At 44.6% G+C, this 27,286-nt stretch overlaps 1 protein-coding gene across 1 annotated transcript in view; it reads left to right on the forward strand.

The window, feature by feature from the left end:
- LGR4 (leucine rich repeat containing G protein-coupled receptor 4) overlaps positions 1-27,286 on the forward strand; it is a 73,461-nt gene that overhangs the window by 15,512 nt on the left and 30,663 nt on the right. The window contains exon 2 of the mRNA XM_084286923.1: positions 14,080-14,151. Within this exon, the coding sequence (XP_084143049.1) occupies positions 14,080-14,151 (72 nt within the window). The remainder of the gene's footprint in view (positions 1-14,079; positions 14,152-27,286) is intronic.

Consider the following 27,286-nt stretch of genomic DNA (forward strand, 5'->3'; position numbering starts at 1 on the left):
TGAAATGTAACAGTATTTCGGTTGTGAATACGTGGAAATTGTGTATACTGCTTAATGTGTTTCAGAAATCCCTGTTACTTTTCTTCCTTAAATACAAGAAAACAGGCGTGTAATGCCTCATTGAAAGGAGCCTGTAGGGGTGCTTTGTGAGGGTCTTAATTAAGGGCTTTGAAAGACTAAACAAAAGGAAAAAGAAAATGCTACAGGGTTATTGTTATTCCAGCCCATTGGCTCAGCTAGCTGCCCATCCATTGGTGCCTTCTGTCCATTTGGGAGCTGAATGACACTTTTGTTCGTGGTTAACAGAGGTGAAAGAAGCCAATTATTGGCTGTCTTTTCCACAGGGCAGCTGCAGACGGATTTAACTGCAGGCAAATATGGACTTTTCTGCCACAAGGATGGTTGTGATGACAGTTAGTTTTGTGGAATTGTATGAAAGAAAACAGATTTTTTTTCCCCTCCAGTGACTTGTGTAGATGTTTATTGAAAACTACTGTGAATATGCTGGCTTGGAGTGGGATTGTGTAAATGGATGGGTTCCCTCTGCTAACAGTACACTCAACTTTTTCTCTCTGTGTGTGAGAGAGTGGGATTTTTTGTGCTTTTCTTTTTTCTTTTTTAATTTTAACTGTAGTTTTTTTCCTTTCCTTTTTTTTTTTTTTTTTTTTTTTTCCTCTTTTAATTGCTGTGCAGTGTGCATTAACCCTCTTACGGCTGCTAGCTCAGAAGCTGCAGAAGGACATTTGCAGGTTAGGTGGAAGTCCTAGGGCTGCGAAATAACTTTGTGAATGCAATTAGGGACCTCAGAAAGTGTCTGCATGCCAGAAACTTGCCACCCCTGTTCCCTCATCTCTATCATTTGATCCAAAATATTGTCATATCTTTTCCTGCAACCCTTGTTTTTATAAAAGCTTATTCCTTTCCCCCAGATCTCTCTGTTCAAACCTATGGTCATAGTTTACATGTGTGAAAAGGCTCAGTTGAGAACAAATGAGGTTCACTAACTATGTTGCTTCTGGAAAAGTCTTTTCCAGTTGGGAGCAAATTTTGATAAAGGACCCTTGTTGCCTTCAGAGTTTATCTTAGTTTATTGTGCTGAACACCGTCTCAGCACCTTAGCTGCTCAGAAGACCTGTTGGTGATTATGGTAGGTTGCTTGTGGCCTCTTTGCATAGCCACCCAAATCTGCCTTATGGCTTAGAATGACAGCATACAAAAATAAAAAAATATTAAAAAAAAAAAAAGCCCATGGTGATCTTCTGTGGCTTTCTGCTGGTGGTGAGAGAAGTCTGCCTGTTGTCCTCTGGCTGTGGGAGGTGGCAGTTGTGTGAGGTGACTGGTGGTTCATCCTGGGGTGCATAAAGCAGAGGTTTTGTGCTTTCGGTGGTTTTGTCTTCAGCCTGGATGGTCACTGTCTGTTACAGCCCTTGTCACCAGCTGGCTGGTTACCTGTTGCTGTGACTGTAGCTGTGATGGCCAGCACAGGCCGATGGCAATTAGCCGTGTCCCCTTGGCAGGGCGCAGGCAACCTCCTCTCAGGCCTCCAGCCTGTCTGAGGATGCAGCTTGCCGGCCATTTGTCATCTGCTGGCCGGCGCCAGTGTACAGCCTGAATTGTGCCAAGTTCCTGAAAACACACGAGACGTGTATGTGAGCAGTGCCCTGAAGTCATTTGCGCAGCCTTGGCAGCGATGGCTGAACGCACAGATGCTCTGGCAGAAACAAGGGTGACCAGCCCAGAGGCCTGGCTAGCCCTTCCGAGGGGGCGAGGAAACAGCACTGTGTCCTGTGAGGCAGCTTCTTTCTTAGCCTGAGGTGCCAGCAAATGGAGGTCCCCAGGTGGGGGCCGCCTGATGGGGGGCAAGAGCCGGTGCTGACCGCCCCCAGGCTGTGCTCTTCGAGTCCAGGCCTTACTCACAGGAGAAGTAGAACTAGTCTGCCCGTCATTTGGAAAGGAAGAACAGTTTGTGGCCAAATTTGGAAAGCACTAATGACTTGCCGTTTTTTCCAAGTGTTTGTAACGCTAGCTAGTTTTTTTATTGCAGGTTTTATGGGAGGGAACCCACCATTATGCATACAAAGTACACGGACGCAAGTACTGCTGTCACTGTAGGGCCTGGACTTTGGTGCATGTCATATTCAAGTGGAGTCTGGGAGAAGAAAAAAAAAAAGTTTAAAAGCTATGCAGCTTTCACCACCAAGGAGTTATGCTTTTCAGAAGGCAAAGCATACCTGAGGTTTTATTTCTTGAAATGTGAGTTCTGTGTTTAGTCTGATAGGAACGAGATAATTCTTGACACTTTCATTATACAGGAAAAAATAAAGCTGAATTGAAATACTTGTTTGACGACCCTTGGTTACTAAAGTAATGACAAAGTAGAAGCTGAACCTGTAACTTGTTCCTAAGAGTGTCCTGGCAGGCGCTTTGTGCAGCTTTCATTTTGATTAGTATCTAAGGTTCATTGGGAGGTAAGAGTGGATGTTCAGCCTGCATTTTCATGTGTGTTAGGGACTAGGCAATACATCTCAAATACAAAAGAGGAATGTGGCTGAAACCAGTATAGCTCGAAAGGGATAGGAAGCCTTTTCCCCTCAACAGACAAGTTAATTTTCAGTTTAAGTGTGGTAACTGATGACTAAGAATTACCCAAACCTAAGTTTTACATCTTATCAAAACTGGCTAGCTCATGCTTCATCAGCTAGTTTAAGATGCCTTGCAAATTGCTATATAAAAGCACATTTAGTGCTATAAAGGCAATTCCAGGTGCTGCCATGAAATCTATTTTGACACTAGAAAGCGGTACTGTGTGCTTTTCGTTTTCCCACAGTATATAGATAATTATAGTGCTGGAGTGCAGAAAAGGCTTTTTTTGCCAGAAATAATTTTTAGTTACATCCTAGTTATGTGTTACATGCAAGTGAAAAAAAATGGTAAATGTTGGCACCGTTGTGTACAGGTTTGGCCTGATTGGAATGCTTATATTTTGTGTTCTTGCTTAATCCTATCAGTGACCGTGTTCATACACTAATTTTGTTTTGCTTTTTTGCTTTAGTCTTCTAAAAATGTAGGGCTTACCCAGACTTTTGAGGCTCAGGTTGCTTTCTAAACATTGGGTGGGACAGACTAGCAGACCAAAATAAACTAGAAGAAAATGAATAAAATTCAAAATACTCGGAGTTACTCAAGCTGGCTTTTTTTATGAAATTGGATTTGTAGCTTTCGTGTTCTCTTTTTTTTTTTTTTTTCTCAACAGAACAAAAATACCAAGCAAAAATGCGACAGAAGACTTTTATAGGAATATAAACGTATAACAACAGTACTGCTTTTCTGTTGGCGTAAACAGATTTAAGTGCCGGGCTCTGCCTGGACAGCTCAAAAACATCAGTAGCTTTATGCCCCCCTTGCTTCTGAGATGCGGAAAAGATTTTACTCCTTTGAGTAGGGTAGCAGGGGCTTGCAGATGGGAAGCAACCTGCCCAGCCCCACAGAGCAAGTCTGGGTGGGGGCAAGGCGCTGAACCTCCATGGATGCCTGCCTGTAGCTCAGGAGGCTGCTGTGCTCTCGGAGGAGCGTTCAGCTGGAAGTGTTTGTTGTAGTAAGTGCGTGCACTGTTGCTAGGTGGAGCGAGACGTGGTGTACTTGGAGTCCAAAGGGTGAACGTGGCTCCGTACGCTCCTGTTGGGCGGTTTAAATTTTATGGAATTGCCCTTGGATCTGTAAGATGGAATGGAACATGCGTTGGATGTGTTTATGGCTGTGAAATAGGTGGGAAGGGGAAAAAAAAAAAGACTTTACTAAGGCAGTTAGATGCATAATTTGGAGATGTTCTTAATATTTCAGCAATAGTTGTTAATAGAAGCTTTTGGTAAAGAAAAAATACGAATTTGCTCAACAATAATGTGCAAAACATTGACTTTTTCACATATGAAGTGTCTGGGTTAGCAATATGTGTTTTAAGTTAAAACTCCAATATGTCTCTAACCTGGGGCTTATGTAACTCATTAATGGAAATTTCAAGTTCTGGAGTGGTTGCGTGGTCACCTTGCTGGCTGATGGTATGATGCGACTGAGAGGTGGCAAGGACAGTTGTCCCTACTGCCTGTACCGTCCTGTTTGAAGGTGGTTGCAAACATAGCATTAAACCTAATTTATTTAAAACATGACAAATATCTTTCTGTCAAACTCCTTTAGGGGAGTTGGTGTTCATTTCACTGGAGATGTAGCTGCTATGTGTTGTGTTTTCTTTTGGTTGAGTGTGTACTGAAGCCTTAAGCCTGTAACCTGTTGCTGTTCCCTTTCCCCTTGTGACAAGACTGGCGTCGTGTTTGTGTGTGGAGACCTACGGATTAACAATGCCTTCCAATTGGCTTTACGGGCTTTTACAAATAATCTCAAGTCTTGTCAGCAAACGCTGGTTGTCATGAATGGTTTGGACACGTGTCGGCTAAGGGGATCCCAGGTGCCAGCCCCTGATGTGTGGAGAGTTGCTGATCCAGCCAGTTTGATGGCATTGTTAGCTGAGATGAAGGCAATAAAATGTTCCTTGTAGATCCTCATATCTAGAAGACACCTTAGTAAAACATGAAAGTGTCGGTAGCACGAGAATAGCATTTTGAATGTTTGTACCCCCAAATTCCATCGTAAGGTTTACAACTTGTCTTAGTTCTGTGCTTAGACTGAGCTGTGGTGCCTGGAGGCAGGACCCTAGCCAGAAGGAAACCAAGTGGATGAAGCACAGAAGATGCACAGCGGGCGTCGAACAATTGCATGGCTTAGATTTGACCCCCCTCTCGAGCAGCCTGGGTGGTGGCAGGATGCAGGGAGCCTGCCTGGTGAAGGTGCTTGGGAAGATGCTGGTCCTCACAGACACAACCCCAGGTCCTGCTCTCTTCCATCCATCCACAGACTTCTCCGCAGTCACCACGGCCCAGTTGTTCCCGCTTGGTGACAGATCCCAGTGGGTGTACAAGGAGCGCCGCGGGCCGCTTGCCCTGCACAGCTGAGGCCTCCCTGCTCAGTCCCCAGGTCAGAGCATACAGGGTTACAGACACCCGAGGAACACAGCATTTTACTCCCTGCTGTAAATAACCGCCACCTATGTGAGCGAAATCCTCGTACCCACCAGCCCGTAATCTGCACCAGACGTGTGGCTCTTCTGAAGTGAACAGAGGGGCGCAGGAACTCGTGCTGTATTTCTATTCCAGGCCACCATCCCTTTCCTAATAATGCAGTGGAATTTTTTCGTGGTTAATTCCCCACCATGTGTCAACAGAGACCATTAACCGTACGTGTGATTGCTTAATGGCCGGCCCGCAGTGACTCAAATACCAGTCCAAAATAGGTCTTTGCATACAAGCATTGTTCTCTCCAGGATCTTGATGATGGCTTGATTGGCACATGAATAGGGTACATTAGAGCTAGTTACTGTGTCTGAAAGAAAGCTAAGACATCATGTTGGAGGAAAAAAACAGGTTGATGTGACATGGGAAGGAGAAGGAAGGAGAAATAACTTACAAATATGGTGGGGGAAGAGGGGGACGTTGCTTCTGTTGCAGGAACAGACCTGTCTGGCATTTTTTAGCCTTTCTGTGGCTGTCAGTGAAAATGTTGTAGGTCCTGCTTCAGCAAAACGCTCAAGGCTCACTGGCATCAACAGAATGTGTATGCATTTTTGGTATTTTCACTGAAAGGAGCTCTGTGTACCCAGTTTCTTAAAGCTTCTGAATGTCTAAGGCGCCTCTGGTAGCCAGGATTTGTGGCTGTTTTGAAGGGTGATTGCTCCCTGAAAAAGCATGTTAAGTGCTTCGTCCACAACTGTCACACAAATGTTCCAGTTAGATCCACAGAGAAGTGGATGGAAACCATGCCCAAATGGCTGAACGTGTCGTTAATTTCCATATCTACCAAATGGAAGGAACCTACACATTGAGCAAACGAGAAACCGTCAGAGCAGCCTCCCGTCCTGGTTCCTTGCTTCAAAAAGAAAGAGAAGAAAAGGAATTCAGTCTTTGTGTCCGCTCTCTTTTTTGTTTTATGATTTGGATATGTTTACTTCTGCAGGTGTTTTGAAAAGGCAGTAGCTGGGCCCAGTGGATGAGAAGCACATCGTGGGAGCTGGAGGGGCATCCAGGCTCCTCCTGGCTTTGGCAGGTTGCTTCGCCCCGGTGCTCCTGGCTTCCGTCCTGTGCTGTTTGTCTTGTCCACTTAGGCAGCAAACCCTTCCAGGCGAGGAGTTTCTCCAGCTGAGTATTTGTCCAGTGCCAGTCACGCTGACACGTTGAGCCAGGGCTCTTAGCTTCTTGTTGCAGTACAAACAGTGGTGATAAGGCGTTGTGCTCATTAGGGAGATAGCGTGGCTGCTTGGGAGACAGCCAGGGCATTTGCTGGGTGGGAGGGCAGCAGTGCGTTAATACCTGTGGCTTGTTGAGCCAATCGCAGCAGAAGTTGACTAAGGCTTTGAGGATTTGGATATTTCCTTTCTTACAAGAACATTTCTTAAAAGAAGTGGAAAAGGAAACATACGCATAAGTGGCATGACTGATGTGCTTATTGTGAATGCAAAATGGGCCGTGCATCAAGAAAGGTTTCTGCACTTTTTAAGTGCTGAAGGCCTCTGATCGTTTCAGAGGCATTGGGACCGTATTTAAGATTAATGAGGAGGGGCGGAATCACAAGCAGAAACATTTGTAATAATGCAAAAATGGTTTCAAATCTTCTGCTTCATTTTATCGTTAATAAACTTGTCAGTGTTAAAAGGAGCAGTAAATGAAATCTGCAAGGAGAGAAATGTTGGGGCATGGCGGTGAGGACTTGAGGATATGGGACAGCTAACACTGGAGCACCCAAGGGTGCCCTTGGGATGGGCCCCTCCTGCTGATTATTGTGCAGACCGTGTCAGAACATGGAGAACTTAAGTTGTAAATGCAATGCCAGTCAAATGTATTGGGGCATCAGTGTGCTATTACTTTATAAATGTTAACTAATAGCATAGGCTGAGGTAGCCAAACCTTGCAGTAGTGAAAGTACATAGTATGTAAAAGGTAAGAAATTAATTAGTCGGCCTATTACTTTACCATTTTTGAAATTCAGGCACTGTTGCAAGCTCACTTTTCAAGCATAGGCTCCTCTGCAAGCAGCATCTTTCCTTTGCCTGATACTTGTTTTCCTCATGTTTGTAATTTTTAGCTGATGGGCTTGGCATGTCTGCATGTAATATATTGAGTTGCAGCTGCATTAATTAGATTCACAGTCCAGGCAATTACTGTTCAAAGTAGTAGTTGTGAAGTGATGCTTCTGGGAGATAATTGTTTGCTTCTTGTTATCAGGAAGATGCAATAAAACAAACAAAACCCCCTACTTTTTTCTTTTTATTTGAATAAATTTAATCAGAATATCCTTGATTCTTGAGGTTTTCTGCACTTTTATTACACACCACATACGACTAAGATGTGGGACAGTGTTAATGCGAGCTCATTTGCTCTGTCCCTTGAGAGTTTTTATTTTCATCCTGAAGGAGCTGGCTTAAGGGGGAAAACAGTTCTGAAATGGGGATGGAGTTGAGCTCTCGGTCTCCCCTGAGACTGTCTGCTGGGATGTGATGTGGTTGAAAATGACATTGGTTTTTTATCCTGTGAGCATGTTCCTACAAGGCATTCAACGCTGCATGTGCTTCTTCAGGACCGTAGCACTGCAGTGCAGCTTCGAACAGCCAAAGGTCGAGTTTCTGCCAATCTCCCTCTCTGTTCCAGCTCCTCTGCCTCTCCATGCAGCTTTCTGAGCCCGTTCACCGTGGGTTGAACAAGCACCGATGCCGCCACAGCAGCAGAGAGGAAGGAACCCAGTATGAAGTGTGTACAGAGCTCCTGGGAAACCTTTAGTAGGCAGGAGTGGATTTTTCGTTGTATTATTTTTGCATGTTGCTATTATTTAATTGCCATTCTGTGTAGGACATAAATGACTAGCAGTAACAAAACCTGAAGTATCCTTTGGACTTGCACTGACTTACGTCCTCAGAAAGGCAGTGCCATTTTTAGCAGTTCTGCTAGCTAATGTGGGTTTAGCCTGGACTCTAGTCCAAGCAATGACCACTGCAGTACAGCTGTGTATTTTTCTTAGTAGACCAGTATATGAACAATTCTGTGTCTGATTACCAAAAAAAAAAAAGGGGGGGGGGGAGGAGAGGGGACAGAAAAAAATTGTTGCTTTGTGTTGGTGATCTTCACCTAAGTTAACATAACTGGACCATTACGCAGGTATTAATGGTCCCAGTCATAACAGACAGCTCCTTGTTGTCGAGAGCTTCCCAGCATCATGTTGACTTGTATTTTCAATAATCTGGGTTGTTTAATGGGCTTTTCAGAAATATTAACAACTCCAGCTTTGCCTAGTACTGCTGAACTGGGTCAGGGTTACTACCTGGGGAATTTTACATAAGACGAAGACCTTTTACCTAATTGTTTTTGTACAAGTAGGTGGGAGGGCTTTATTCAAATATAGATAACTCTGCCTAAATCATTTTGTAAGTGTTATAATTAAATTGTTCAGTGGCAGAGGGCCCAGACCTTGGAAAAGACTGAATGGAGCCTACAGTATTACATGCTATTATCTATCAGCAAACAGGTTAAGCTTGCTCAGAGGGAGTATTTTATAGGATTTTAAAGGTGCCTTGTTGAAACATGATCTTCTTTCCTTCAACAAACACTCCTCTCTCTCTGCTTCCCTCTCTCCCGTCCCTTCTTAGCTTCACAAAAGACAGAGGTGAGGCGGAGGGACAAAAAGTTGGCTGTTAATGAAGTGGAGGGGGAACGCAGGAGTATTTTAACTTCATTTTTTAAGCAACCCGTCTTGATTGGCTTTGACCAAGATTTTTCTGTAGCTAGCTTTTCAACGTCTTTTCAGAATTAAGGTCTTTTTTTTCTTTTTTTCCCTAACCAAGCAGAGTGTTTCAGGCCATCAGCATGTGCTCAGATGCAGCGCACAAGCGTGATGGGACGCAGTGTGTGCAGGCTCAAGGGGTGACAGCCTAGCCTACGGTGCAGGGCAGGAACCAGCACCAGCATCTCCTGGGAGTTTGAGGAGACAAACCTGCACAGCAGGGCTGGGGGGAAGGAAGGTTGCTCTATCCAACATAGCAGCACCTTTCAGCTGGAAAGATGCAGTGAAGAATGGTACATTTAGCCAGAAAGAAAGAAAAGAAAAAAAAAAAAAGTTGTTGCAGGTAGATGGCCCTCAGTTCAGACAGACTGGCATTGTTTTCTTTTTCTCTGCCCGTTAATTAGTGTGGCTCTCCAGCTTTCATTCTCTGCTTCTGTCTTGGGCCAATTTTTGGATCACTTTTCTGTGTCCTTTCTGTAGCACCCTGCTGGAAGCCTGTGCTTCCTGTGTTGTGTTCCCCCTGTTACAGCTTCTCTCACCACGCAGGAATGATTTGTTGTTCCCCCTCCTCTGTTCAGTCACCTTCACTCAGCCGTCCTGCCTAGCCAGAATCCCGCTGTAGCCATCAGCAAGGAGAGGACGTTTAGGACAAGTCATCTCACAAGGGTCAGGCTGTTTCACGGTACAGGCAGTAATTGAAAATGAGAGGAGGCTCTCTGTGCCCTGCCTGAGACTGTGAAAATGCTGGGTGTGCGTTTTTATCTAATTCCTCTTCGTGTGATCTCACCGATGGAAGCCGTGACTTAAGGCACGCTCTAAGATAGATAAATGCGGTGTTTTTATCTGTAATGCGAGAGAATTCAAGTAATGTAATGCGAGAGAGTTCAAGATATGAGAAGTGGTGCAGAGTTTGGGGCAGCAGAGGTGGCCAGATGGGGGGGGTTTCAGGGACTCCGGAGAGGCACGGGGTGCGTGAGGGCGGGCGGCTGTGGGGCTGGCAGGCCGCAGCAAGCCGGGAGCGCTGGGTCCTGAGAGGAACGGGAGCTGTTGGGGGACTGGGTGGGATCGAGTGCTTCCAGCTGTCCGCCACGCTCAGGTGTGGTGTTTCTGCTCGTCTCAGAGCCTGGGGGAGTTGGCCCAGCAATCCATCAAGCAGCGACCAGAACCAGCCACGGGGGGCTGCTGGAGTGGGCTGCAGGCTGAGGACAGCAAATAGGGGCTGGGGTGCTGCTGCTTGGCTTTCTTTCACCTTTGGCCAGGAAAAGTTAGGCTGCCGTACCCGGGAGAGCGAGATAACATTTCCAGCAGTTTCTGCGAGCTGCCTGTTTGACTCGTTCATTTGTTTGCTTTCTTCCTTTGGTGCGTTCCTGGAAGAAGGACAAAACCCGTGTGTTACTGGGGTGGGCGGCTGCTGCTGTGGCTCCTCGGTCTGTGAGCCTCGGTGGCCCTGTGGGTGTCTGGCCCGGGCAGCAGCACCGCTGTCGGAGCGAGCACCGTGCCGCCTCCACGGCTCCTCCGCCTCAAGTGGCGAAACTCACGGCGGCGATAGGGCCGTGATTCACCTTATCCCCTCGGTGCGGCTTCCTCTCGCTGAGGCGGTTGCCACCTTGGGCTGCTCATCCCCGCGGTTTCGGTGCCAGCTCCGTGCCTGCTCACGCCCCAGCCTGTCTCGCTTGGAGGCGGTGAGGGAGCCGCGGCGCGCTGCGGCTCCCCGGCACAGATAAGCCGAGTTAATGGCTAACTGCTGAAAGGCGCAGCTCTGCCCTGCGCCGTGCCTGCGGGACGGGGCGCTGGGCTCACTGAGAACAAGCCGTTTAAGCCTTTCAGATATTTAGCCTGAACTTCAGCGTACCGGGAAAATGTAGGGCAAGGTTTTTTTCCTAATGGTGGCCACGTTCGTAAAGTGTTGCCTTGCTGTCACATGCGGATGTGGGTCCCAGAAGGGACTGTGCCTTCCCTTGCTTGCTGCTCTTCCAGCTTTGTGGCAAAGCATTAGGACACACTCTCCCCAGGTACAGAAAATAGAGGGTGTCTGTTTCAGTACAGCTCATGGATAGCGTTGATGCTTCTCAAATCTTCACTTTTAAGGTGCTCTGATTAGTGCTTACATCCAAAGAGTCTACTCCCCGTATTAAAATTAGAGATGCTAACGCTCAGAGCTACAGGCAAAACATTCTTTGCTAATTTCAGATCCCAGAGAAAGCTGAAATTACGTCGAGTTTGGATGTCAGCCATGCGAGATGTGTACATGATTTCCACTGGCTGCGTGGACAATTGCATGTGAAGTTTCTGAGGATCAGGCATTTCTGGCTCTAGAAACTTCAAGGCTATTGCTTTCAGATGGGCGGGATACCATACGGCTGTCCTGAAGAGCAACAAATGTGGTTGCACACAAAATCCTTGACGAGGTGATATGTATTCGTTTGGGAAGTGCTTTCTGGGGATGTGTCCTGCTGCCCTGTTTTCACTGCCACCATTTCATACGGTATACGACAATGAGGATTTTATACCACCTGGACGGGCTTCTGAGAGGCTTTACAGGAAAAAAGAGTTGTGGTTTCCATGCACTCCTTACTATTTCTTATGATTCACTTGGGGTCTTTGCTCTCTTCTCAGGCTCTTGCCCTACTCATAAATGCTTCCAAATGGACAGTGGAAAGGCCTGTGTGGTCGTCTGGAAGGGAAAAGACTAGCCTGGTTGTGAGAAACGCGTGTGTTGGTGACAATTTGAAAAATGTACGTGTGTGTCGGGGCAGGGGGGCAGAGAGAATGAATGCCGCAGTCTCCTGTGGAGCAGACAGCTGACGGTTCATGCATCTGATACTTTTATTTGCTTTTCTGCACAAGAAGAAAAATGTCCCCCCACAGCAACTGCGGCATCTCGTGGTACCCAAGCTGCTGGTGAGATACAAAGCACCTTTTACAACAGGCAGACGGCAGAACTCAGAAATAAATCATCTCTGATTCAGCTCCTCCTCGAGTGGGGCGAAGGCACCTCTATTGTGCTGCAGTGAATTTTATTTTGGTCATCTCTCACAACTGCATTTGCTTTCAGTGTGCTGAACCTTATTTTGATCTCCGTTGTGCTTGGTTTACATCAGTTTACTGGCTGCTGAGGAGTAAGTCTCTTGGCTTACATTGGGGTATGTGTAAATGGAGATTTGGTGTATGTAACGAACGGGTAGTTGAAGGAAACACTGCATCCACATTTCAGGTAGCAGGGTAATGTTAGTGCCAGCGGCAGCTAAGGCTCAGTGCTGCTCCAGAGGGAGAGTGGGGGCAGCAAACCATAGTGATGCCACTTACTTACCGATTTCAACATAAATTCATTGGCATCAGTTGACTTTGTCAACTGCTGTAGAGAAAAAATAATTTTTTTTCCAGTAACTGTGCTTTTTTTTTCTTTATATGGTACTTTCTGTTGTCAGTATAAACACGGAAACTTTTTTAATGAGCTAGGTTAGACATTATGGTCTGGCAATTGGAGGAATAATGTGGGCATTCTTCTCGAAAAGCGGTTTAATTAGCTACTGCAATGACTTTGATGGTCGGTTATATGGTGCTGACATGGCTTTTAGTTCGTCACAGCATGAAAGGAGGCACAGATACCCTGAGATACCATTTCCTTACAAGCAACACCAAGCCCTTTGCATGCTCCTTGCTCTCCTCTCAAGCCAATTCTGCCCCGTCCAGCACCAAGTCCTCTCCGGGGCTGGAGCCATGGAAGAGTATATCCTAATGATGAAGAGTATATCCTAATGATGAACCTGTCCAGTTTCATGAGGGGGTTGTTTTGGCTGATACAAAATGGTTCTTCATGGATCTGTGCACTTAGTGCGCAGCAGGGAGAGTCCAAACTGACCTTCCTCTGCCTCACCAGAAGAAGCAGATGTTTGAAACGCGGTGGAGGCTATGGCCAGGCTAGGATCATCCATACCTTGTAGTATTTTAGGGCTGGCACTTAATTCTGAGGCTGAGCCTTTGAGGTGGCAATCAGTCTGCTGGCTCGCATGCAGTCCTTAGGCCTGTGACTCTTGATGTGAGAGCTTCAGGGTACTTGCTGAATATGGGTGAGAAGGAAGGGGTGGTTTGGTTTTCTTTGGTTGTGTTTTACCCAAAATACTTGGGGAGGTGACACACAGATGCTAGAGGACGACAGTAGTGTTCGTTTGGAGGACAAAAAACAGGAGGCTGGGAAGGCTGTGCTAATGAGCATCACTGGATCTGTCTTTAAACTACATTAAAAAAAAAAAAGTAATAAAGTAGAAAGTAAGAACGTGGGTTATGTCATGAATTGTTAGGCGGTTATTAGTTTAATTATCAAACTGGATTGTTTTTGTGCTACTGTTACTTCTATTGAGTAATGGCTTGCTTTAGGACGAGATTATCCCTGGTGGTTACGTAGATGTGTGAACTGAGGTGATGGCACCAAGTTTGCCACTTACTGCTTATGTGGAAAGAAAAAAGCTGAACAGGTCTGCATACCTATCATGTAAGCACTTGCTGCCGGCCTGTCTCTGCTCATGGACTGAAAATGAAATCTGCTTAAAACTATTACCTCGAGGACGTCTATAGGTTTTGTAGAAAAAATGACTGTGGTAGAGCTGGGACATGTTTCTGCTCTTCTTGTCAGTTGCTCCAGAAGCTGTTTGCCAGAAGCTTTTTATTAAGTCCCAATATATGGTTTTTTGTTGATGGTGTGTCTTTTTTTTTTTTTTTTTTTTTTAAAGACATTGTGGGGTGAAAATTTGCATGGTGGGTGGTCACAAGCACAAGCTTTTTTTTTTTTTTTTCCTGTAATTTTTTCATATGCTGTGGTTTTCGAGCAGCCTTAATTGTGTGTTCAAATTGTATACACGTGCAAGTTGGTAAAAACTAGTGCTGGGAATAACAGTACCATAGAGACTGTTCTGTACACGTGTACTGTGCAGTTTACAGTCATTGTTTTGCTTGTAGTTATCAGAAAACATTTTTATCAACATTGCATTACACAGGCCTTTGCTGCGACCGGAGTCTCAAATTACTGTGCTTTGAAAGTTTAGTGTGCAAATTTCTAGAAACAGATATTACTGTTTGATAATAAATATTCTATTTTTTTTTCTGGTCTCCTACAGTCTCATCAGGCTTACTTTTTTCTCCTCCTTTTTCTAGAGTGGAAAAATCCCTTACTGTTTATTGACAGATCTGTGTTTTCTTCTTCCACAGAGATGTGAGCATGAACAACATTACAAGGCTACCAGAGGATGCGTTCAAGAACTTCCCCTACTTGGAAGAGCTGTAAGTGTTGCACACAAGTTAGTTTTGCTACAACATCAGATGGCTGTGTAAAGTGGAGGGTGGGTGGGGAAATAATACTGAGTTGAGCTGTGAACAGAGAAAGCAATTATACGTTAAAAAAAAAAAAAAGTCCTCTACATGTTTGGAAACCGGAACAGTAAATGCTACCTACAAGGGACTTTTTACAGTAATTATTTTAATCATGACTAGAGTGATGACACATCTTAATTACAGCGTTATCCAAAGATAACACGAGAGGTGTGTAATTACCATTGTTTCCGATGGAGCTGCAGTGTAGCTGTTGCATAACTTCCATAAAATATGTTGTTTCAGTTACTGAGCAGCTCGCTCTCTTTGCCCTTGTAGGCTGCAGAGAGTGTTCACAAGCCCAGCCTGACCTGTTTCAGAACCTGAAGTTACATGGTACAGGACTTACTGTTCTTAGTTTCTCTGGCAGAAGCTCTCTCTCCAGCTCCCACTTACCTCCTGTCCCACTTGCTTTTTAGCTTTAAGTTTAACTTAGGTGGTACTTGCACTTCTGAACTCTAGTCCCTAGCTTGTGCTTGATTCGTGTGCCCAGTATTTTGCTGAACCCAAGTCTTCACTGGGATGCCTTTGCAAAGGCAAAATCCTGAACAGCCCAGTGCTAAATGAGATTGGGTTTGAGAGCTGTCTGTTTTCAGAGTCAATAAACAGGGAGGAGGCTTTGACTTTGAATTACTACTTTTATAAGTACGATTATGTGACAAGTAACTTCTGTGTGCCTTAGTTTCCTTATCTTTAAAAGAGGGCAGTGGTTCAACCTTTCCCTGAGAATGCTGAGAACTTAGGATCATAGAACCACAGAATATCCTGAGTTGGAAGGACCCATGAGGATCATGGAGTCCAACTCCTGCTACCACACAGGTCTACCCAAAATTTCAGACCATGTGACAAAGTGCACAGTCCAAATGCTTCTTAAATTCAGACAGGCTTGGTGCAGTGACTCCATCCCTGGGGAGCCTGTTCCAGTGTGCAGCCACCCTCTTGGTGAAGAACCTCTTCCTGATGTCCAGCCTAAACCTCCCCTGCCTCAGCCTGACACCGTTGCCACAGGTCCTATCACTGGTGATTAAGGAGAATAGGTCGATGCCTGCCTCTCCACTCCCCCTCGCAAGGAAGCTGTAGACACTGATGAGGTCCCCCCTCAGCCTCCTCTTTTCCAGGCTGAACAGGCCCAGTGCCCTCAGCCGCTCCTCGTACGTCTTCCACTCTAAGCCCTTCACCATCTTTGCAGCCCTCCTCTGGACACTCTCCAACAGTTTCACATCCTTCTTGTACTGTGGTGCCCAGAACTGCACACAGTGCTTGAGGTGAGGCCGCACCAGCGCAGAGCAGAGCAGGACAATCACCTCCCTCAACCGACAAGCGATGCCGTGCTTGATGCACCCCAGGATATGGTTGGCCCTCCTGGCTGCCAGGGCACACTGCTGGCTCATATTCAAATTGCTATTAAACACAACCCCCACAACTTCCAGTAGTAAGCAAGAGAAGCAAAAAGCACTGCAATTTTCTTTTCTTTTGCATTTTCACAGTGTCAAAGTAGCATTTCTCATAGCAAAGAACATTTAAAATACAAAGTAAGGCTGTCCCTATTTGTGACTTCATATAGCCTGAAAATATGAATTCTGTGTTAAGAGATTTTTTTCAATAAAAGCACGTTGGGGAAAGAAGAGTTCAGTTTCCAAAAAGAGATGGGTCCCTATGAAGTAGGGAAGCATTGTTCCAACTGTTAAATAAAAGGAAACTGAAGCAAAAAAGGGAAACCATTTGTAGAGGGCAACCTGATAAATTAACCCTACAGCAAAACTACAGATAAAACCTGGAACCTTTTAACTCTAGTTATCTGCTATAACTGCACCTCCTTGGAACAAAGGTACTGAGAAGCTGATAGAGATGGCTCACTTGCTCTTGAAGAAAGGCTTATGTATCTGAAAGCTTCTCTGTGTCTGTCCCTTGTGCCGCAGCTACACTGATGGGTCTAATCAGGTGTTCTGCCTCTACTTAGAATTTTGGTCTCTTCTACGTCCTGATAATGTAGCAGCTACCATTCCTGATACACTCACATGTCTGATTCCACCGTGCTTTAAGAGACTCTGGTTCAGGTCATTGCAGTTGTGAAGTGTAGATGAATGTCAGATGAACTGTGTGTGAGATTCCTCATTTCATGCTCAACAGGTTCTGTTTCCTTGCACATTACTTTAAGTATTGCTTACTTTTACAATATAGTCTAGAAAACCTGGCAGAAAACAGATTTACCAGAATTTCCGATGGTGCATATGCACAATTGACACAATTTAAGAAAGGCTGTGGTATGGCATGAGTAACCAATTTTAAAAAATGAAAGGAAAAAAAAAAGAGAGGCCCAGGGGAAACTTGCTTGGCTCAGAATTTGTATTGGCCAGCACTCCCTATGTGCTTTATAATACGTGCTACTGTGTGGCTGTATCTTTTGTTAGTCTATATTTGTAGGCCATTTGTTTTCCAAATTCTTTAGCTGTATTTCACACCAAAAGTAGAAAGAAACAATTCTGTTTTCTGAACTCCACCCCCAACTTCAGATGACTGTGGGAGCCTTTATTTTTTCACTATAAGTAATTAAGCAATAAAACCTAACTGGTGGGTGTGCATATTGTGTAACTTCCATAAACCCAGGGGCGTGTCAGGAGGTAAAGAGAAAAGGCAGAGCCTTCAGCCACCATCTATTGTGCTTATTGCCCAAGAGTCGTTTGCTACATGCACCTCATTGTCCCCTTAAATTCCAGCATTTCATTTTGCAAAAAAATAGACCAGCATTAAGAATTAGATGTGAACACCCAAAAGCTTTAAATCATTCCTATCGTGCTGACTTCAGGGTTAAATCAACTTCTGAAAACAACAACAACTTTACAGTAAAAATTAGACTTGCCAAAGGTTCAGATGTACTTGAAGCGATCATAGATCCTTAGTACAAAACAAAAAAAAAAGGTTTTATGTTATGCTTGAGTTACCTCTTACAAAAGGTAGTTGTTTGAAGCTGATGTTCCACATGAAGATGTGGGAAGGAAATCGTGTATCAGAGTAGGTGAATCAATCTGTTGTTTTACCCGTAGTTTCTTCTCCTCTTGGAAAGACCAGCCAGCACAATTATGCTGTAGAGAGGTAGGAGAATCTCTAGAAAGAGAAGTTTTTTTGTTTGTTTGTTTGTTTGTTTAAAAAAAATTCTCTAATTGACAATCTGTCATGTGTAGGAAGATAGGAAGTTGACCAAGAGAGCAGAAGATAAATAGGCTATATCTACATACTCTTCTCTTCAAATTTTCTTACTTGAAAACCATGAAGTGAGACTTGTGAGTTGTTAATGTTTCGCAGCAGCAGCCTGCTTACAGCTGGAAGCCTGCTTGCGGAGCCTCTGGACCTCTCCACTGGCAGTGGGAAGGTTTCTTCTTGTTGCATGAAGATCTGGTTATGGTCATCTGTGCACAAGTCAGCTCCAGGTTCCCTCGCTTCATTTCGTGCTCTTCCTAGAGAGACTATAACAGGCACTATAAGGTAGACACAGGGCAGTTTACCTCCCTGTCAGAAGTAACTAGTACCAGATGTGGCACGTTTTGGCTTCATTCTGCTGATTCCCTTTTCTCTATGGGAACAGGGTAGAGAAAGTGTCTAGTCTTGACTTTTCCTGGTTGTTACTAGAACAAACGGTCGTACTTCCCAGTGTACAACCACGATTTTCCCTCTCCACTCAAAGATGATTTTCAAACTTTCTTCCTGGATTTTGTTTACAGTTGAACAGATCCAAGTTCTGACTGCCAGGCACTAGCAAATTTGCTTTTTCAGCACACAAACCTGGGTGTGAGTCTCCACGCCAAATAAAGAGAGACGGAGTTAAAGCAAAGTGGTGTTGAAATCTGTGCTGGAAGCAACTTTTCCATCTAGACCTTTTCCCAAGAATTACATGCCTAAAGCAAATGAGAATCCCACAAACTAATGGGAATGCAGTAAGTACCACAGCGCCATGGATACCAGTAACTGTCTTCATCCAGGAGATGAGCCCCACACACCTTTTTCTTTATACCATGGGAGAACATGGCTCTCTAAAGCATGACTTTAACCCTGCTGTTTGTCAAATCCTCCAGGAGATTAGCCCCTTGAAAGAGTTAGTTAATATTGCAAAATAGTATCACGGAATTTAATTGAATGTAAATGGGAGGCAATTAAATGTATTATGTAGGCAACTGAGTCTTACACAGTACACATGTGGAGAGGATGGGATTAAAAAATGCATTAGGAGTTCTTTAATATGGAGCTTGTCATCCCCTTAATGCAATTTGGTAGTCTCGAGAGATTTCAGAGGATCGTTTTCCAAATCCTAAAAGGAATGCTAGCAAATAAAAGTGAAAGAAGTAGCATACCAGGTTTGTAAAAGCTGGCTGCTCCATTAAAAAGTGTGTTCCACATTGTTAGAAGGTGGTTGATTTGGCTGCCTGAACATCTTCATCCAGTGCTGTTTCAAGGTGTGTTGGGTTTTCTGACCTAGATGCAGGTGGGAGACCGGTGGCCTCCTGGAATGGCCACTGGAGGCTGGCTGGAAGAGGACATCTAATGTGACACTAAACGGCCATGTTTAGGGAGCCGACTGCATGGTGAAATATCATATTTGCAGGTATAATCTGAGGTTTTGTGCCGCAAAGGTACTGTTGTACCTGAGTCTTCCTAGGAGGTACAAAGCAAAGCATTCCAGCTGTCTGCAAGCCAAATCCGCCCGGTGGGTTATGTGCTCCGCGTGCCCCTGCTCACAAGCTCGTGCATGTTGCTGCACAGTGTGCTTGCTTACCATGTGTCTGTAGGATTCTTGCACTATTTATAAATGTTATAAAAATTCTCCATTTCTGTGTAACTGATACCCATCTGGAAGTAATTTGCAAATGATTGAAACAGCAATGGTCAGAGTCAGCGAGGAGCAGACCACCAAGGGTTTTGCCACAGCAGTTAAAGAAGTGTATTCTCCAGAAAATGTTAACATAAATATGCTACAGCCCTGAACTTGATATGGAAACTAAAAATCCTTGAAGAATTTGGCCACAGTTTTCTAACCACACCTTAAAGTATTTATAGAAAGCTAGAAGGGGAAAATATAGCTAGATAATGCAGTGTTTTTAGAAAGCAGGACCCATTTTCCAGTGTGAATTCTTAACTAGAAGAGCAAGGCTGTGCCATGTTTTGATGCTTTTCTGAACTGTTTTAGTTCATTCTAATATTTAAAGTTATCTGAAGGGGAGTCTGAAGGGTTTTGACTACACAAGTTCTATTCACTGCATCGGTGGAAGATCTGCTGGATTAATTAAAAGGCACTCTCTCATCAGGGAAGGCAAATTGAAATGATTTTTATTCTTGGCAAGTTTTCCAGTTTGATTTCAGAAACATGCACCACTCAAACAACGCAAATGTCTCCTTGGCTTCATGACCTTTTTACCACGGTTTGATTTCTGCTCTTAACCTTTTAAAGCATTGTCTTCTTATCTGCCCTGCGCTGTTGAATAAGGTTTTGACTCGCTGCCTTCTGCTCAGCGTGAGGTGGTGGGGAGGCAGAGCAAAGTGTGCTGCTCATCTTCAGGCTGCTGGTGGCACAATCATGTGGCTGGCAGAACAGGAGCATCGCTCACCCCAAGCCAGCCAGCCTTGGGCAGGGCTTTGCACTTCCACAGAGGTCGGGGAGGATGCTCACTGCTCTCCGACTGCAAGTTTCAAAGAGTGTATCGTGCCCAGTGTTGTTGTGAGGAAAATCACCACTCCTGAAGGCACCAAGAGACAGCAGTGCCTGGTTACCTTGCGGATGTGTGCTGATGCCAAGGGCTGTTTTGTTTCTGGTTTTTGTTTGTATGTGATGTGAAACAGCCTCTCCTCTGTGACACTGTCCTTGAATAGTTTTTATTGGTCGTGGGCAAATTCGATTGAGATTTCTGTTTAATAGCTGGTGAAAGTGGTTAGGGAATAGGGAATGAAAGTGACACAAAGAAAAATTTGATCTAGAAAACGTTTCTCTTTTCTGAAAGACAATGCATGTCTGCTTTTTCAGAAGTGAATAAACAGCAAGCGAGAGGGCGTGCAACTGTAGTTCTTCAGGAAAAGAAATAGTAGGACTGAGAATGGCTTGACTATTTAATTATATCTGTGCTGATTACAGCACTAAAAGGTCTTACTGAAACATCTCACACACCCCTCCCCCCAAGCCAGAGTCTCTGATCGTGGCTTCTAATTGGCAAAATACATTTGGAGGACGTAAGGATTAATTAAAATGCGTACAGGCGGTGGGAAATGAGGTGTTTGGGCCATGAGGTTGTAATCAGGAAGTATCTGCAAGGGAAATGTCTCGAGTTCTTTTTCCTCTTGACTGCAGCTGAAGATGACCACCTGGCTGACATGGCCCAGCTGCCTGCTTTTGTAGTATCTGCTCCAGCGTGTAATTGAGACGGTCCCTTCCTTCTAATTTCTGCTTCGGTACCAAGCCGTGTTATCCTTCAGGAGGGAGGGGGAGCGTCGGTCTGTTTTATTACTCGGGTTGTATGAATAAGGCACGTCGTGGAGTTGTGCCAAGGCCACCGAGGCTGAGCTGGTAGCTCGGCACGCAGCAGCTTTCCTCACCTGGCTGCGGAAGCATTTGGTAGAAGGAGGTTTTCGTCCTTCAGTGCTCGCAGTGTAGTGTAGGGATGTTGATAAGGTGGTGTCATTCCTCTCCCTTCCATAAACACAGCTAGCCCCGGGGCTGGTAATGGGAAGCTGGGGACAAAGGGCTCATTTTGAGTAGAAAAAGAAGGATGAGTCTCCATGAGAAGAGTCGTCCTGCTGACTTGGGTTAGCTGACGTGTGCTAACGGAGGCTGTGGTTGAGCATCCTCTTGTGAAACAGAGATGGTGGAGCACACAGAGAGCTCTTGTCAGCTGCTTTATTGTCAGGGCAGCCCGTTGAGCCGTCCTGGGTGGGTGTTTCAGAAAGAGCCAGCTGACGGTGGGCTGGAAGCCGACGCGTGCCCTTGGTCCGTCTGCCAGCCCTGAATATTTGAACAGCTGGAGGAGGCCATTTCTCAGCTCGCTCCCTCCAGCTTGAATTCCGAGAGGTGAGGTTCTAATGAAGAAAATGTGAGGTGTAGGTTTCACGTGTGTTAGCAAGTTAAAAGCCTAAGCTTCAACTTGACCAGCTAGCATACATTAGGAACGTTTGCAGCCTTGTGTGTGCTGGAGCCTCAGACAGCGCGTGGCGTGTCGCAACTTGCACCTTCGCATTCTCGTCAAGACAAACCTCTAGGCGAAGACTCCCAAGTAGAATTAACCACAGTCAGCTAAGATATTTTTAAACATCACCTACTTGGTCTGCGCTAGATGCTAAATGATGTTTAAAAACACGTTGGCCAACCTGCGTTTAATTAATGTTTTCTTATCTGTGTGAGTCCTAAATCAGTTTGATTCGGGATGAGTTTCAGACCTGCTGATACAAGAGCCATGCTTTGGTGGCTTAGAAAGTTCTCACTGTGCTTCACAGTCGCCTATTGTTTTCTGTCTGAGGGCTGAACCTTACAGCGTCAGGCTTTGAGACCCATCTCCCAAGCCAGAATTGATTATGCTGCCTCAGCTGCCAGGCTGGGGCTGCCTGAAAGTAAAAACCAGGTAAGAAACTTCTGGAGGCCGAGTAGCAGCCTCAGAACCTCTCAGGCCAGGCCTCCCCGGTTGCAGGGGTGTCTACAAAACCTAGGTATTGTGTTTACCCAGTATGCATCTGAAGTGGTTAGAAAAACGGTAACAGATTTAGTTGCCAAATATATGTTGATTGAATCCACTTCCACACTTTGCAGTGTCACTTGCTAGATGCGTGGTCGTTCAAATGATCCCATGCCTGGAAAATCAATAAACGTCAGGGCGAGATACAGGCTGTATGGACAGAATAAAGCAGCTTTGAGGATTTACTGTCTCAACTGACCTCTTGTTTTCACCTTCTCATGTCTAATTGTCAAAGAATTTCATGATCTTGGAAACCCGAGCATCCAAATAGCAGTACCTGCCAGAAGTGCAAAGCTGTAGTTGTTTCAAGAGCTGCATCCTAGCTGGTGAAAACATGTCTTGGTTGCCTTGATATCCGTGTTTCTGCTTTACAGACTTGGTAAGTGACGTGTATTTATAGCTAGGAAGGAGTGTGTTGGTGCTCAGTGTAGTAGACCACATGCCGATCCACGCAGGCAGCATAGGGCCTGTGTACGTCGCATGGCCTGTGATGAGGTTGGTTTCAAATGCACACATCCAGCTTGGAGAGTCCGAGTCCTCTGAATTGGAGCTGTCAACCACAAGTCCTCTGAGAACATCAGAGACCCTGCTCAGCAGCTGGCCCACCGCTGTGGAAGCCATTCCCGTAGCACAGCCAGGTGCTCCTGATCTCTCAGCATCCACAGGAAAAAGAAGTTAGTGCTCAGACATGGCTTTAGGAACCAACAAGAAGAAATAAGAAAATCTCCCCAAAAAGTCATCTCTCTCCTCTCCAGCGCTGGCTTATTTAAGTTTGGCTATCGTTGTGAGGAATGTGGGATGTTTGTCTCAGGTAGCTCCTTCTGTAACCATGATGGCATCTGTAACAGTGCCAGTTTGGGCTCAAAGAAACATAGAAATCCAGAGTGGCAGAACACAGATAGCATGTACAGACCCACCCTAGTGCTTTGGGGTAGCTGTCCAAGGAAAGGTTTAGCTGGCCTATAGTACAGCAAAGGAAGGTTAGTTATCATGACACAATGCAAGACATGCAAAGATAATTAGGGAGAAGATATATTTTATAAAATAAATTCTGCTTTCTGCTTTCAAGGTGGGAGAAATTAAAGTTGTTTACTGTAACAACTTGTCATTATGACTGCAGAATAGTTGTTACCAATTTTCAATGCAGCATGTTTTTACTGATTTTTATTTCTGTTTTTTTTTTTTTTTTTTTTTTTTTTTTCTGGTGAATGCCAATTGGGAGTATCGTGGCAACTTGCTTCAACTGCTCATATTGTATAATAATTATTTTAGGTTATATGTATTTCCTTAAGTGCACGGCCCCTGATGGTCACCACTTCAAGGAGGCCTTGCCCAAATACTAGGCATCATTCAATTTGTAGGCAGTATCTCGCAAATTAATGACACCTCATTTTGCATCGAGGAAAGTGCTCGCTTTTTTCAATATCAATAATTTTCCCATTAACAAGAAAAGAATATCACTATAAATATTCTGTGATAGTCCTTGAAAAGGAGCATCACACAACCACATTTTGTCTTGCAGTATAGGTGCTAGTGACTCTTGCCGAATATGTAGCGTTAGAAATTATGGAGAGGCTGTAGACTTTCTTTTGATCGGTTTAGTTTACTTTGTTGTTTTAAATTTCAGGTCAGGAATACATTTGGAAAACAAACTCTTACCTTGGAGTTCACTATAGTTTATAGACAACTGGAGACGTGAACAAGTCTCAGGATGGGAAGTGCCTACTCAGCCTGATGGAGCGGGTGCAGTTTCAGTGCTGGTTGTAGTTGTAGACCTCCTTTTTTGGTTCCTGATGAGTCTTGGCATATGTAATCAGAGTTCTATAAGTAACGGTTGAGGCTGTAGAATAAAGAAACCAGTGCAAGAAAAGGAGATGAGGATGAATGCATTTTCCATTACCAGAAGCAGAATAAAGTATCCATTAAGTTATGCTAAACTGGCACGGAAGAATTGGAGTAATCTGTAGGTTATTGATTTGCTTCACAGCAGTGCAGCAGGCTGCAGCTGACAGAAGTCCCAAAGGGGCCGTTTGCTTCTCACAGATAGGCAGAGTGAAGTTTAGTCCAGCAATACTGCTTCCACTTAAAGGCATGCCCCCTTCTGCAGCTGCCGAGGACAGGCAGGAGCTGTCTGCACAGGCGTGTGCCCTCTCAGGGGATTGCTGCACGGGAGAAGCAGGGAGCCTTTGATATTTTCCTACAAATGTCTGTACCTCTTTTGTAAAACTCAAGCCTTTAGGAATAAATTGCAGCATGTAACTATGGATCTCCAGCGCTTTTTGCTTGTTGAAGTTAGAAGGTGAGTGTAAAATCATCATCCTCTGCCTTTTCTGTGTGGCTTTAAAAAAGCAGATAATCATACATTTTATCGATTCTTTGCACTTAAGAAAAAACTGAATTCCATTCCAAAGTGGCTACTTTGCAGGAATAAGTGGAACATGAAACTCTTTTCCTAGGTCTGAGAATTTAATCCGTATTCTCCATTAGGTGTATCTGTAAGACATTTTCAGAGGTTACTCCTGTAGCGGGAGAACTTGAAGCAAAATTCAAATTTGTGAGTGAAGCACAAAGAACCCTGAAAAAACTGATGGCAGGGGTACAGGCACTTATATAAGGATGACAGAATAGTCCGGTGGAAGACAGCAAAAATGTAAAGAAATTGCCAAAGTGTGAGTGGGGAAGCAACCAAATGTTTTCCTGTAGGATGAAAGGATGTAGCTAAAAGTTGGAGAATTAAAAGGAGACAGGGAGCGGGCAGAGAACCAGTGGCAGACGGTCGGAAAGGTTGACTGGACCTTGAACAGGAGTCTTGGGTCTCACTAGAAAGCAGCTAAGAAAAATAATAAAGCCTGTGATTTCTTATGACATGTAAAGCTTGTCAACATAGGCATTTTCAGTTGAGAAAGCCAGATTACAGTTGATGCATGGAAAAAGTAGCCTATGTATTATTATGGCAGACAAAGACTGCCAGGTAGTTAGGAGCACACAAAGGTGGAAAAAAAAAACAACAACCTGAACTATATTAAAAAAAAAAAAAAGGCAAAACCTCTCTCTCTCCCTGTGTGTGTGTATGAGATAGGGAGGTTTTCAGAAGGACAGGAGGAGACGTATTCTTTGCTCAAGTAACTCAGGTTCAGCACCATCTGGGATGAAAGACAAACAGAGAGATTTCCAAGATGTTTGTGTTGCATCCTGTCATGATGAGAGTGGTGGTTTTAATTGTCGTGGCCAAAGATGCATCCGTGGGACATCCTCCCTGATTCTGGAGTGACATGAGTGATTGACTTGGCTCAGTTACCATGCAGCAGGGTTGCCAGAGTTCATTGCAGAACTCTTAATTTCCCAAAACAGAGGAAAAAAAAAAGTCTTTGCTGCCTTCAGAACAGTTTGATTGCAAGAAGTGATGCTTGCTGTGTACTCTGGGAACCAGATACCGTGGAAGACTATTCCCCAACCAGATTGTATCCCAATTTCTGTAGTAACAACAAGGTGTCCTCTACATCTGGAGATCATTTACTGTGCCACTTAAAATAATGATTAGAGTGTATTGGTCTCCTACCAGTAATGACAGGATAGCAGAGGGATTTTGCCTTCCATATGTCCTACTTACTCTGTTATGCGAATACACTGAAATCAGTTTTGTCCTTTTGGTTGTGTCTAAAATGGCAAGAATTTTATCCCAACAGTAGTCTATTAAATTACATTTTTACTGTCTGTCTCTGTAGGCAGACCTATTTTATAGTCCTAGGCCTTTTGGAGAAAGATCTCTCTAACGTTGATGTGACTTAGTCTGTAGTCAGGCCGGCTGACTTCCAGCCTCACTCTCTCAGTCTGCTTGCATTCAAAAGGAAGAAAAGGATGGGTTCTCAGTTCCTGACAGTGTAGATGTAGGGCTGCCTTCAGGTGTCACCTCGGAGCAGCTCGGAGGTGTCCCACCGTGGTGAGGAAGTGTCCGGGACTGGGCCCGAGCAGACCGGGCAGGCTGCTGGGAAGAGGTTCCGCTTGCTTCTGTCTTGCTGGGCTTTTGAGCCTTGGTAATGCTGGGATCTTCCTCAGCCCGCTTACCCCATGTTTTTGTGAGAGAGAAACAGAGGTGCTTTATTTCGATGTGTGTCTGAATATATAAAAAAAATTATACTTTAAACTCCGAATGTGTCTATTTTTCAGACATGCTGTAAGGAGGTACGTGGAAAACCCAACCGTGCTATTTCAGTGACATCATTTCAATGCACGTGCTGTATATGCGCTACGTTACGTGCCATTATTTGCTCTTTTCTCCCCTTAAAATGAAGCTGATCATGCAAAGAGAAATCCCTCCACCCACCCAGCTGCTGCGTGCTGAGGGTGGCGTCCAACACATTCGTCCTTGCCTCGTGGAGAGCTGCAGCTCCAGCCTCCTAACGAGCAGCTCCGCTCCCCAAGGCTAGGACACGAATGATAAATGTATATTTGGCAAACTGATTAGTAAAGCCTTTGCACACTTGGCTAGTTGTATCCTGTTTCCTGGAAGGCTGCCAGATGGAGGAGAAACGGAAATGTATTGGATTGCAGTTTTTTTTTTCTGCTGGTTGGTTGCAAAAGGCTGAATAAACAGGAGTTGCCTTGAGGTAGGCTGAGTCTTGCTATTTGAAGTCACGCAAGCCTTGCTTTGGCTCAGTTGTATTTTGTTTCCAGTGCTCTGTAAATTGTGTTAGGGACACTCAGTGAGTGACACTTGGGGGAAGGTTGTTCAACTGGCTTTAGTTTAGCTTTCTAAAACAAATCATAATCCTGAGCCTCTCTGGGAGGAAGAAATTACAGCAGATGCCTGATATGTCACACACCAACCCATTTAACTGGAAACCTCAGCAGAGCTGGAACCAGAGCTGCTTGACAAACATTCATCAGGACTGCTGCGTTTTGAAGCGCGTGTTAGGTAATCAGCATCCACTGTTGTTTCAGTGCCAAAATAAGTCAGTGCTGAAGCCTCAGTTAAATTTCTCTTGATTTCAGGATTTCTATTTTGATGTTTCGAATGCTTTTTAAAACAAACATGTGTTCTGCAGATCGCTGCCAAAATTACTGGTGGAGAGACCCAGCATGTTTAATCTATTTCTTTTAGTTTACAGTGATCTTCTCAGGAAAATGTTAAAACAAAAGCCATGAATCCTGGAGCATTTTTCTCCCCACCCCTCCTTTGAGGTGTAAAAAAATTGATTTGGGGTACCTACTGGCAACAACATGAGTTTGGGGAGGCAGATATTTAGTTGCCATGTGGAATTTTTCATTCCTATTAAAAATTCAAAGTATTTGGAAAATCATATCACAACTCCCGAGTCCCGAGGATCTTTGCAGACGGGGCA

The sequence above is a fragment of the Netta rufina genome (genome assembly GCF_964035555.1).
Source record: "Netta rufina genome assembly, chromosome: 5".
Classification (NCBI taxonomy): Eukaryota; Metazoa; Chordata; class Aves; order Anseriformes; family Anatidae; genus Netta; species Netta rufina.